Source organism: Andrena cerasifolii, chromosome 3 (assembly GCF_050908995.1).
Source record: "Andrena cerasifolii isolate SP2316 chromosome 3, iyAndCera1_principal, whole genome shotgun sequence".
Lineage (NCBI taxonomy): Eukaryota > Metazoa > Arthropoda > Insecta > Hymenoptera > Andrenidae > Andrena > Andrena cerasifolii.
This window is the reverse complement of record NC_135120.1, coordinates 23,708,009-23,720,959: the sequence shown is the minus strand read 5'-3', so window position 1 is coordinate 23,720,959 and position 12,951 is coordinate 23,708,009. Positions and strand designations below refer to the sequence as shown.

General features: G+C 47.0%; 1 protein-coding gene across 1 annotated transcript; it reads right to left on the bottom strand.

Annotated features, from left to right (window-relative positions):
- Nucleotides 1-5,478: 5,478 nt before the first annotated feature.
- LOC143366882 (leucine-rich repeat, immunoglobulin-like domain and transmembrane domain-containing protein 2) lies at nucleotides 5,479-10,218 on the bottom strand. The gene is made up of 2 exons (XM_076808303.1): nucleotides 7,189-10,218; nucleotides 5,479-7,154 (listed from the first exon to the last, which is right to left on the bottom strand). Exon 1 carries the CDS (start codon nucleotides 9,465-9,467, stop codon nucleotides 7,482-7,484), a length of 1,986 nt encoding a protein of 661 aa, XP_076664418.1. The 5' UTR covers nucleotides 9,468-10,218; the 3' UTR covers nucleotides 5,479-7,154; nucleotides 7,189-7,481.
- Between the last annotated feature and the right edge of the window lie 2,733 nt (nucleotides 10,219-12,951).

Sequence of the window (12,951 nt, the reverse complement as noted above, 5' to 3'; positions counted from 1 at the left end):
CAGATTGATGAGAATGGAGGGCTCGCTGGAAACTGCGGGCGCGGCTGGCTACGTCAACGAAACTTGGCGCGGAAGGTATTCGCAGATGGGTGGATGGCAAGCTTTGATAATAGACGCGCAAGTTTTGACGTTTCGAGCAAGTTGAAGGGTTATTGGTACAGATGCATTTCTCGGGGTTCAGCTCTTCGTTTCGGTTTTGCTGTATTTTCAGATATCGAGGTAACAGTGAGGCTGAGATATGAATTTTGCTTTCGTAGCAGACGCAGTGTGCCTGAGGAGAATGTGGCTGAAAGGTAAAGCTGGAAAATGCCAATTCTGGACCTCGTGGGGAAAGTAGAATTGTAACTAGTAAGAAGTCCTTGTTAAAAAAATAATAATTTTTATTGGAAAATGTTCTACGTGTCAATGGTAGTACTGTGGTATAGAATTTGATTTTTGGCACTTACAGGGTTTTGTAACAGGACTCTTCAATTGTTTATCTGATATGTAGCAGGGCAGTTGCAAGTTGTGTAAAGTTAAAAATATTTTTGACTCTGGTAAAACTCTGCGAGAATATCTTGTAAAGGTAAGGGTAAGAATATCATATTATAAGTCACCATTTCCTTGGTGGTACAAGCAAATAATAATACCACCTTTCGGGAACGGATAAGATAACTTGATATTTCTAGCAATAAATATTATATGTCCAGGTTTGGTGTATCGAGCTTCTATGGAACTTCTCTGAATTCTTGAATGTTTATTACTTCACATTACTACGCATGATCCCACGCTACGAAACGTTTTCCTAGTGTCTTTGATAACTTATTTCTGCAGTAGGAGTTGTTTTGCACAGACGTTCTATCTATGATGCTCTTTTCTAATCTGTTCGTTGGTTTCCCAATTTCTTTTTACGATTCCTGCTACCTTTCCAATGAGAAATTATAATACTCCTGGCTTCTATACTCGTTTCATTATTGTTTAACCATGGTAATACGTATTGCAGTTTATCCAAGGCGTTTAAGAAAATTTGGAGAATTTGGTGACACATAATACTCATAAAAATAGCTAAGTAATATCCCGTTAACAAAAGTCCGCGAATCAACTTCGATGAAGACACAAGCACTTTGTTTCATTTGTGGAAATCAATTGCACACAAACTCGCCTATACTTTTCATCATCACACTTAATTTACGTCTAACTTCTAATCGTTTAACTTCTTTGTCTCGACTTAATGATACCAAATATTTACAATGCCGAATGCAGACAACTCCTAAAGTAATTCGACAAAAGAAAACAATTTTTCAAAACGACAACTCTGCTAGGGAGATCTCAACATCATTTTTGAAAAATCGAAATGAAAGTCTAACTGGAAGCAAAACATCTGCCTCGAGCTTGCCTCATCCCCAGTAATATTGATTTATAGATTCATGTTGACAGTACACCCCCTTACTTCGGCGAGGACCATATGCCACCAAATTCTTGTACATCATCCCTCTAACACAGATTTCTTCGATGCAACACTCCTTATTGCTGGACAATACATAAACCGATACAGAAACCTCTGGAAAAATAAACTACACCTAACGATAAGCCTTCAAGTGTTTAATCACGTCCAAAATGAACCAACTCTTTACGAACAGCTTCGTCACATCAGAGAACCAAAAAACTGTTATCTACACTTACTATTTCACGATCTCACTTCAAGCTTCCCTATCACGCCCCTCCGCCTCCCCCTGTGCCAATATATCCGCGCCACGCAAGCAGTTAAAGAGCATAAATTATCCCGCAGCAAGGTGAACGGTGCATCAGCGCAAGAGGGCAGCGGGTCGGCCATTCTACGTTCACGTCTGGGGCGCGGGTAATTTAGTTCCGCGCGACGGTGGAAAGAAAAATCCCCCCCGGTCCCTTCGGATTGTTCGTTCGAGTACGGTTTGTAGGTCACACGGAACCGTTGGGTCGGCCATCGCCGATGAACAGAGGAGCGTAATTACCGATGCTCACGAATCGTGACCCAGGCGCGCGTGGTTCAACGGCCGCGGGGGAAAAGGGCCGTTTTTGCAGGAGATTTCATTCAACGCCCCCCCTCGTGCTCCTTCGCTGTCACGTGCTCGGTAGCCCCCTCCGGACACGATTACCGTAATTCCTTCGAAATACTGCTCCGCGAAACAACCAATAAACCGGGGGGTGGTCTAGTTCGTTGGCGAATAAAATGACCGCCAGAAACGTGTCCCGTCTCGTGTTCTCCACCCAGTAGCCACGTATTATCGATCACCCAAGCCCCCCTCCGCGCCGAACACGTCGCAAAGTATACGATTCGAACGCAACTGGGCTACACCTGTAACGCGGTCTGGCCTTTTTTCCCTTACCGAAACGCTCCCGGGATCGTCGAGCGGAGGGAAAGCAGCCGAGTCGAACGAAAGGCGATAAAGCAATCGGTGGCAATGGCGAGCGATGCGCTACACGCGCTATCATCTCACCCTCGATCTCTCCCCGGCACGCGCTGGCGCGCGCGCGCGCGCGCGCGCGCGCGCGCGTATGCACAGGCACGCGACCCTTTCGATCATATTATCACACACGACGTTCCATAACGTATATTCGACCACACCAGGCACTCGAGACACGTACAACCCGGTTGGGTAAATACGCGCACACTTGCCTGCACGCGCGCACACACACACGCATACGCGCAAGACATGGACGCACAAAGACACAGGCTGGTAACACCGATATTCGCAATTGGCGTTTCGGCTTACCGCTTACCGCCAAGTGTCCAGGATCAACTCACACAGACTCGCTTACGTAAGACACTAACGCGAGGCATCAGCCGGTCAACCAATCGCAAGCTCCTCGTTTTCAGTGTTTGAGCAATATAGTTTATGTGTTCCCGCTTGCAATTGGCTTACGGGCTTCCTGTGCTTACTATACAGTCTTATGTAATTGATTCTATCGGCTCCGGTTAATATTAAAACAAAGGGGGATGAAACGAAACGAAACGGATGACAGATCGATCGACGACGGATACCGTTCTGGGATCGCGGCGTTCTCTCGTTGAGCAGCGTTCCGGCGTGTATCGCTCGCGGAGATGTGCGATCAGACGCCAGTGACCGAGGCAACTTGTACCGAAGACTCAGCATTTCGAAGGACGATTTCAGATAGGAAGCTAATTTTTTCGGTTTTCGACGTTTATGGTGTCATTGGTGAGTTGGCGACACTTCGCACGTGTAGGAGCAGGATTCGCAGTCTTTTCGAGCAGAGTGTTTATTAACACAGATAAGTTTACCTAGTGTTCCCTCTCGAGAATGCTTTCTCGAGAATTTCTCGAGAAATTTTATAATTGCTTACTTTTTATTTCTCGAGAAATACTAGAATTTCTCGAGAAACTTAAGTCTAGGAAAAATATTATAAATTTCATTTATTTTCGTAAATGAATGTATTACTAGTTAATCGCGAACGTATAAACACATCTACAATTTATAATACATCTTATTAATAACATAAGAACCTATACGAATTTCAATAGAAAATCACAGTACAGAAGATTCGATATTATTAACTGCTGAAGGTGCTCTTAAATTCTTATTTAAAATTTTAGAAAAATTGTATACTGAATTAAGTACCTAATGAGTTTCCTGTGGCTATTAAAGAAGAAATATTGAAAACAGGAGATAAGACTATTGTACCCCGTATAACATTTTTGCATGATCCAGAATTTCTTCCAAAAGGGTGAAAAGACACATTTTTTCATTTAACAGCCAATGTAGATATTTCTAAAACGTCAAAATATAACAATAACAGATTTTGCTACAAAAAAATAGATTCGCTGACGCTACATTAGACGCATTGTGCTATTTAAAAATAAATTTTAAAACCAAAAAGTAATGTTTCGCTTTGTATTAAATAAATAAATTTACCAATTATATTTAGTATCTATTTTTTCATTTACACAAGTTTTGTATAAATTAGACAGGAATAATCATTTAGTAAAAGTTTTCTTGTGTTTTTGATAAATATTATCAACATTATTCCAAAAATATAAGTTTTACAATATTTTTTTCAATTTCTCGAGAATTCTCAAGAAATATGATCTCATTTCTGATTTCTGGAGAAACAAAAAAGATCGAGAAATCAGGAACACTAAGTCTACCCTGTGGTTATAACTGAAACACTTATAAGGGGACACCGCGAACCCGCACTTATCGATTCGAACGCAACTTTATGGGTTTTTACTTTTATAGAGTGACTCGAGACAAGATCAACGGTATATTGCATTCGTGCTCTATCACTCTTTAAGGAGGAACACCACTGAGACGGCCGGAAAAGTAAGGCATTTTTAAGAATTTTTTTCCGGAATAATTTATAGTTTTCATAGAAATTTTTTTTACCTACTTTAGTACGCCGTCTTAAAAAACTATACAAAAAAAAATAAATAGGGAAACATCCATAAATTTTAATATATTAATTAATCTTCTACACCCCCTACGCGAGGTGGTCGAAGGTGTAACTATGGAACAGCAGGTCCGAAATCAAATTTAATTTTTTTTGTATAAACTATATGAGTGTAGTTTCCGTGGTACGTACCGATTTTTTAAACAAATTATTTTTGTAAAAATGGTGCGCTTTAGAAGAAAAGTTTCAAAAATCCGCGAATAAGATGGACAGTTTTTCGAGAGTATTTAAAAAAATTTGTTTTCAATCAAAAAATCCGTACGCACAACGGAAACTACACTCATATAGTTTGTAACAAAAAAATGAAATTTGATTTTGGACCTGGTGTTCCATAGTTACATCTTCGACCAGCTCGCGTGGGGAGGCCTGGAAGATTAATTAATATATTAAAATTTATGGATGATTTTCTATTTATTTTTTTTGTATAATCTCTTAAGACAGCGTACTAAATGTAGGTAATAAAAATTTTCTATGAAAACTGTAAATTATTCCTGAAAAAAACAGTGATGTTCCCCCTTAAGGATATGAAAACTAACCTCAAAGTCAAATAGGCACTCCCACTTTTTCGCGTATAACTCCTAGAGTACAAGAGACAGAATAAAATGTTTCAAACAGAACTTGAATGGTGCAATAAACACTGCAAACTCGCGTTAACAAAATTTTTCAAAAGTTTTTTCCGTCAGGTATTTTTTTTCTAAACTCTTTCAAAATTTTGTTAACGCAAGTTTGCAGCGCTTATTAAATATTTGTTTGACTTTTTTTTCTGTCTCTTGTACTTTAGGAGTTATGCGCGGAAAAGTGTGAGTGTCTATTTAACTTTGAGGTTAGTTTTCACACTCTTAAAGGGCGATTGGAAACGAATGAAGTCAGATTGATTCGCTCTATAAACCCACAAAGTTGCGTTCCAATCGTTGAAATTGCGTTAGCGGTGTTCCCTTGTTAGGTACATTTAATTGTGTATCTTTAGCTCCACACCCTTATGAGAAATTTTGCACCGTCAATGATACACATTTTCGTGATGGTGTTAATGAAGGAGTGTTGTCGTGTTATCCGTATCAAATGTAAAAATGTAAACTATATTACACGGAACGAGGGGATTTCCCAGGATGACAAGTGATACCAGCGCGATAAGTAAACCCCACGCGTTAAAATTACTCATATTCGCATAATAAGAATATCATTTTCAAGCTTCCCTGCAACCACCACTGCGTGCCGAAAAGACGAATAAACTATGCTGTCAGGCGAATGTGTCTGATTAAAAATCACCGATATGTCAACCTTCGTAACAAACAGATTCTTTACAAGTCAGCAATTGGTTTAAAAAATTTTGAACCTACGTGCGCCCTTTAAAAGATTAAATTACCCCAAACTGTCAGCTTTCGGTACATTTGCCTCGCACCGACCTGGCGATATGTATAACGCATGTACGATACGTCTATTATTTAAGAACACACCACTTAAGGGCTTTAAACTCCTCGATGAAGTCGAATCGATATCGAAAAAGGCAGTGTCGTTACGTACGCGGATGTAACCCCCGAACGGTGTCTAAACGCGCGGCAGAAGTAAATCAATTTACCGTCAAGAGAATTGCAACAACGGCGGATCCAGAGGTGTACCCGACGTCATATTTCACGCTCTATCGTTCCCGTGAATTTTCGTCTGGAACACGAACGTCAATAACCATCCGAAGTGACAATATCGGCTCCCGTACGTCGCGCTCGTTCGTTATCGTCGATCTACCGTTGGATCGGTCCTCCACTCGGTCTTACCTCGATGTCGGAACGGTGCGCCCGTAATTCGCACGTATTCAAATGAAAAACGACCACCGTGACTGGCAGACACGATGTTAAAACTGGCGTTACACGTAGTCCACCCGTCGTCACCGCGTTCCTTCCATTTTTATTCTTGCACCAATGGCGGACAACGTGGCGGCACGGTGACCCGAACGAAACCGTGTCCGATCTAATGTCGTCTAATTAACATCCTCGAATTGACTAGAAAATCCACGTTTAGTAATAGTACGGCAGCCAAACACGGCGATAGAAATTATTCTCACGCGTCAGTCTATCTACACATCTCTCTGGGAACATGCACTGCAGTCTTCGTGTTCGTTATCATAAGAAACATTGTTTAAACGTATCTTTTACAACGGTGCAAGGCGTTCACCCTTGTACTCGATTTTAATAGCTTTATAGTATTCGCCACCACCCTAGGTCCGCCTTGGCCGTTCTAGAAAGTATTACCCGTCAGTATTGTGCTGCGGAGGCCACCACCGAACGACGACGTGTGGCTCCTTTACCCGTGGCGCGTCATCGCTCCAGCCCATTGGATCACCGAATCCTCCAAAACTTTAACGTGCTCGCCGTGCTCACGGGGGGGAGAACGCGTCGTGTAATCGCGTCCAGTGTTATTCCTCGGGGCGGGCGGATAGCGATTCGGTCGCATCGATCGATCCTCGACAGATTCTTCGTTTTACGTGCTTCACCCCCGTGCATTACCCCTGTGCATTAGTCACGACGCGAGACACATCCCCCGACCGTTTCATCGGTCACTCGCACGTAAATCCCGCGGCAAGTGGACGTTCGTTTCCCAGGCAGCCGGCTTAGACGACGACGACGACGACGACGACGACGACGACTTCCTCCCGTTCTCGTACGTTCCGTATGTATAATCCACATCCACGTACACGGAACATATCTCGACTGTTTCCGCTTTCTTCTCTTCTTTTTCTCAACGATCACTCTCTCTCTCTCTCTCTCTCACTCTCACTCTCTCTCTCTCTCTCTCTCTTTCTCTATATATGTTGGTAGGAGTGTTATGTATATGTATATATATTATATGTTTTTTTATGTATACGCAATCCACGTGACAAGGTCGACGTCCCTGTCCATCGGCCAACACGACGGTCTCCCCCTCCGAATAACTTGTCGTATCGTTTTTCACTACCACTCGTCCGGCACTGGACAGGACGTCTTTCAGCAGTCGGTGTCGTCCTGGTGGCGTCTACGTAGCTCCAGGTAACGGTGCCGGGCGTCGCAGTAGTGAAGTAGCGGTACCTAGACGTCGGTGCCAGTCCCTTCCTGATAGCCCTCGTCGGGCGAGCTACGCGTCGAGCCCAGGACACGCTTCAGCGCCGAGACAGGTGGCAAAACGGGCACTCCCTTCTGCCAAACTCGTATCTGCTTCGCGCCCGGTGGAAACTGCTCAACTATGGGCGCCACCACCGCCAGCGACTCCTTCGACGGGTACGTGCTTACTGGGACCGATGTCCTGCACGCGTCCCTGCCCTCCCACAGGCAACTCGAGTAGAGGATCTTCGCGTCGTCCACCACCTCCATGCGGCTGTAATCAGCCCCGCCGTACGGCGTAATGTCCTCCGCGGAGCCGCGACGCGTGTCCCTGATCAGATCGGGATTGTCGATAGGCATCAAGGACGTGGTCGACGAGAAACAGGCGCCCGGCGCTACCATCACCGACGGCTGCTGGCTCTGGTCGTCGAAACGACCGATCGTTCCGTACTCGTTCTCCGTCTGCAACACCGCTGCCTGAGGTCTCTGTACGTAGCTCAAGCTCAGCGACACCGGAGGTTTCGACTCCACGCCGAACGACGTTGTCTCGATCTCCTCGTGCTTCCTGCGTGTGGTAGACGTCGCGGACGACGGATTTTCGTTGTTCCCACCGCCGCCGTCCCCGGACACACCGCCCTCCGCGGGCACTCCTGATTTCACGTCCTTCAAGGGCATTCGTCTGAGACGGATGAACAGCACGAGAATGATGAGGAGTATAAAGAGAATGAGGACGACCAGCGCGGCGGAGATGCCCGCGATCTGGCCAGAGCCAAGTGTGGACATGCCAGCGGTTCTCAGGGACACGTGAAGGGTGAAATTCGCCTCGACGCTGCCCGCGCGGTTCTCAGCCACGCAATAAAATTCACTCGAGTCCGCTTCCTGGGCGTTAGTGAGCACCAGCGTGCTCCGTTTCCTGAACTGACCTTCCTCGAAGATTAAGATCTTTTGGTAGCTGCTGAACGCGGAGTGATTGGTCAGCATCCTACCGTTCCAATACCACTTCACCTTAGCCGGCGGTATCGCGCTAACCCGACACACGATACTGGCATTCTCGCCTATCGTCGCCTCGGCGTATCGGCTGGCGATCAGAAGTATCGGACAACAGGCGAAATCGTCTATCCCCAGATCGGTGAACGTACGATTAAGTAACTGTTTAGGTCCGTGACAGACGGGCGCCTGAAGGGTTGGCAAATTGTGCTTCACCAGCCACATCTTCATCTCGCGTAGGTGACAATCGCAGAGCCAAGGATTGTCGTGAAGCTCGATGCTGGTGAGCTTGTTCAGAGGCTCGAAGGTGCCTGGATGGAGTTTCGACAACTGATTGTTGTTCAATTTCAGACTCTCCAGCAGCTCCAACCCCTGAAAGCCTTTCGCCTCGATCTCCCCAAGCTGCGTGTGGGATAGGTCCAACTTGACCAGGTTCGGTGTGGTGTCGAACGCGTAAGAGTGGATCCTCTTCAGGGGGTTGTTCGCCAGCACCAGATCCCTGAGGAACGGTGTGTCCGAGAAACTTGCACTAGGGACTACAATTAATAGGTTATGGCTGAGATCGAGCTCCACCAGATTCGTAAGGCCCGCCAGCGCTTTGCTATCGATTCGGTCGATACGGCACTCGCGTAGGTAGAGACGCTGTAGATTCGTCAAGCGTACGCGTACGAAGATGTTGCTCGGCAGGGAACGAATGTCGTTGCTGCTGGTGTCCAGCACTTGCGTCTCCGGATCGACCCACTCCGGTATGCTGGTCAGGGCGCGATTTATACACTCGACCGTACGCTTCCCGCTCTTCCACTTGCAGGAACACTCGTCGGCACACTTGTCACTGGTCGCGATACCGAGCAACGTCGTCACGTAAAGCAAGAACACCGAGATTTCCATGACGAACGTGTTTATTATTGTCGAACGATGGTCCTGGCTTCGGTAAACACTATCCGCCTCGACTGTCTTGCTCGAGGACGCTAGCTTCACCAGACGCATCAATACGCGAAAAATGTTTCCTCTCTCCCGAGAAGATCCTCCGCGGATGAGCTTGCCCCCATTTTTTCTCCTCCTCGACGATGAGACGTCTTCGCGTTCGTCCTTCACCTTTTACCTTCCTCCTCGTTCTTTCTACCCGCGTCCCGATACGTTTCACGCGTGTATTCGACGCGACTGTTACCTCACCCCGTGCACCCGAGTTTACGCAAACCCTCCTCCCCGTGTGGTTCTTGCAGCATACCACGGCTAATTATGCAAACGAGAGGGTCGGGATTAAGTGGTCTCGGGTCGTCCATTCGTGAATCCTCCTGACTCGATGACTGCGTGGCTATTCCTCGCCCCGGGTGAACGGTATCCTCCGTCGCTGGCCAGGGCGACTATTTTCGGCGAACTCACGAATCGACGAAAACCACCACCGTCTTCTTTCCCGGCTGGCTCTCCCGTATTTGTCGGTACTTGTCACACGCGCGCGCGCACATTGAGATACATACGTACGAGCGTCCGTTCTTACGTAAACGCGTCGGCCAGCGCGTGCACTTCCCTGGCGGAAAGCACCCCCGGCACGCCACCGACTTTCCACGAGTAACACCCCCGTTTGATCGTCGCACCAGCACGGGACCCCGAACAACACCCACGCGAACAACCGAAATTCTCGCGCGACGAGACGTGTGCCGCCCGCGTTCTCTCCCGCTGCCTTAGCCCGAGGCGTTGTCCGTGCTCGGCGATCCCCACTTTCCCCGTCCCCTCTTTCTCCCTGTATTTTCGTCGAACGCGCGAAACAACACTCGTAACCGATGCCGCGGACGCTCGTCGTGAAATGAGAGACTACGAAAAGCCCGGCACTGAACCGGAGAGATACGCTCGCCCCCTGCTCTCCGTCTCTCTCCCGCTCACGGCACGTCGTTGCACACCGCCAGGAGGGAAAACGCCGACGCGAAGTAGGGCGCACCCTTCTTCCACTCCGGCCAGACTATACACGGAGAGGGTGTACACACCACCATCGTGATTCCCCGACGCTCCTCGCACACCCCGCCCGTCTCACCCTCAGCCTCATCCACCAGCATCCCTCACCCCCTCCCTCGTCTCTAGCCTGCCTGTCCCTTGCAAATCCTCCCCGAGCGCCCCGCCGCTCCCAAGCCAGCAGACAGCTCGTGCGCTTTCCACACAACGGAGTCGGAGCAGTAGGGATCGTTTCCACTCCCTACCCACGGAACGAGCAACCCCACCTTCGTTGCCGGCGCTTTCCACCCCTCTAAATGGGGTACACGACGGGCGGGCGCGCGCACAACATTCACTAGTACTCGCTCCCGGCTCTCCTCTCTCCCCGACCTGTCTCCTCGCCGCACCTCGTCCGCGCGTTTTCCTACAGAGTCGCCTGACCTCACCGCCACCCCCTTCGCCTCACCCTCGCCTCGTCCCTGGCTCCTTCCTCTTGCCACCTTCAACCCTCCAACCTCCGTTTTTCGACGTATCGAATGCTACGTCACAGCGGCGAGATATACGACTATTTCACAAAGTGGTTAAATGCACTGTCAGATTACGGGACAGCGGGGACGGAGGTGCAGGGGATCCGAGGAGGAAGGAGGCCGCCAACGATGCCCAACGGTGGCGGTTACGATATCGTCGCCTATCCGCCACCGTCAACTGCCAGGGACTCCTGTCGTTTCTGGCTACGATCAGGCCTGGAACAGTCACTTTTCTCTTTTCTTCTGCTTCTTCCGCGTCTCGTTCGGCCCGGACGCACGGTGGGGAAATTTTGCGATTTTATGACCAAAACCACAAAAATAAATTTTTCAATTCCACAAAATAAATGCAAATCTCAAATGAAGAACTAATATGAGTATCAAATGCCACCGATTTTACTGTTAAATGTTTTAATACAAAGCTCGTATAGACTCGCAAATGAATTAATCCAGATTTTCAAGTTGCTACAAACACTTATATTGTGTTATCCAAAGATCTGAAAATAATTTCAAGGCATGGATTCAATTCCTGGTGGTGCGTAAGATATCTTTTCGTCCTCAAAATAATTATGTTTCGATTTTTAATACGTAATTTATACAATTTTTAGAGTAGTGTTTTAGAAATAATCTTTTCATATAAGAATCAATTTTCAATACATAAAATAGTTATCAATCCCATAATATCCTGCAATGATTTTCATTCCTATTTTACGTTCGACTATTTTGATTCTATAAATGCAATTATTAATTGCTAATTGTTGATAATCTTGTAATTATATGCATTTTTTTAAACACGATCCAGTGTGTCTTGTCTAACATACGACATAACTGCGACCGAGATTGGTTCACATGTTATATATTACAAACCTTTTTATTCTTTTTTAAACGATTTTATTCAGCTTCGATCCTCTGTTTGATTGTTTGTAGGTATTATGTCTGTTTGTTTGTCGTCAGAAGCGATAACCCTTCTGCTAAGCCCTGTTGCACTGTACCAGAGGCATGCTCTACCAAAGAAAAAAGTGTGTAAATGTAAATAATAAAAAAATCTTTATCGTTCGTAATTTGTGTAAGTGCTGTTTTTCGGATAATTTATTAGAACATATATTAGAACATAACAGTGCCGAATTTTATATATTAAAAATAAGTTTTCAGGTTTTGACCACGAAAATGAATATAGTTCTTCAATTGACATTCGTATTAAATTTGTAAAATTGAAAATTTTCATTTCTGTAGTTTTGGCGATAAAATCGCAAAATTTCCCCACTGTGCGACGCGGCCCTCGCTCCCGCGTTTACGCTCTCAACAAGTCTGCGCCTTCTTTTCAACCCTCCCCCAGCTACCCCTTCCCGTCTGCCATTTCTCGCTGGAAATTACACGGAAAATGGGGGTATTCCTTCCGTGGAGGAAAGTTGGGTTCGCTCGAGGACCACCTCCCGGCGTGAAAGGGGGTGGCTCCGCGGATCTGCCTACAGCCGAGAGTAAAGGTGACACTGCGACACGCCGGGAGAGACGACGGACGACACGCGGCGGCCGACGTGCGCGAATTTCCCTCGAAAGGGCCTTTTACGAGGGTAATTGATTTCGCCTGAACCGATACACGTGCCTCCGCGTACGCCGCGTGTAATGCACCCTTAATGGACGCGGAGGCCTTCGGCCGTGATTACGCGATCAAAGAACCTCGTGATGAGAACATCGCCGTGTGTTCGATCGCCGGTCGACACGCGTTCCCTGAATTTCACTACATACTCGACAGGGATGGTAGCGCGCCACCCGCCCCTCGGCGAGCCCCCTCCGCGCGTGCATTTCCATTTCCACGCGCGTCCTTGCGATCTGCTTTCGAGCATTTATCGATTTACGATACCGAGGAATTACGGAGGCACCGAGGGAGGGACCGTCGTAAAGAAAGTTGAAAGGGCAGGAGGTACAACCAAGGTAACGGGCGAGGAGGGAAGACGGGACCAGCGGTAAGAACCGCGACGGTTTCGCCGGCTTAAAGTTCCGCCCGCCCGTCGAGTTTCGCG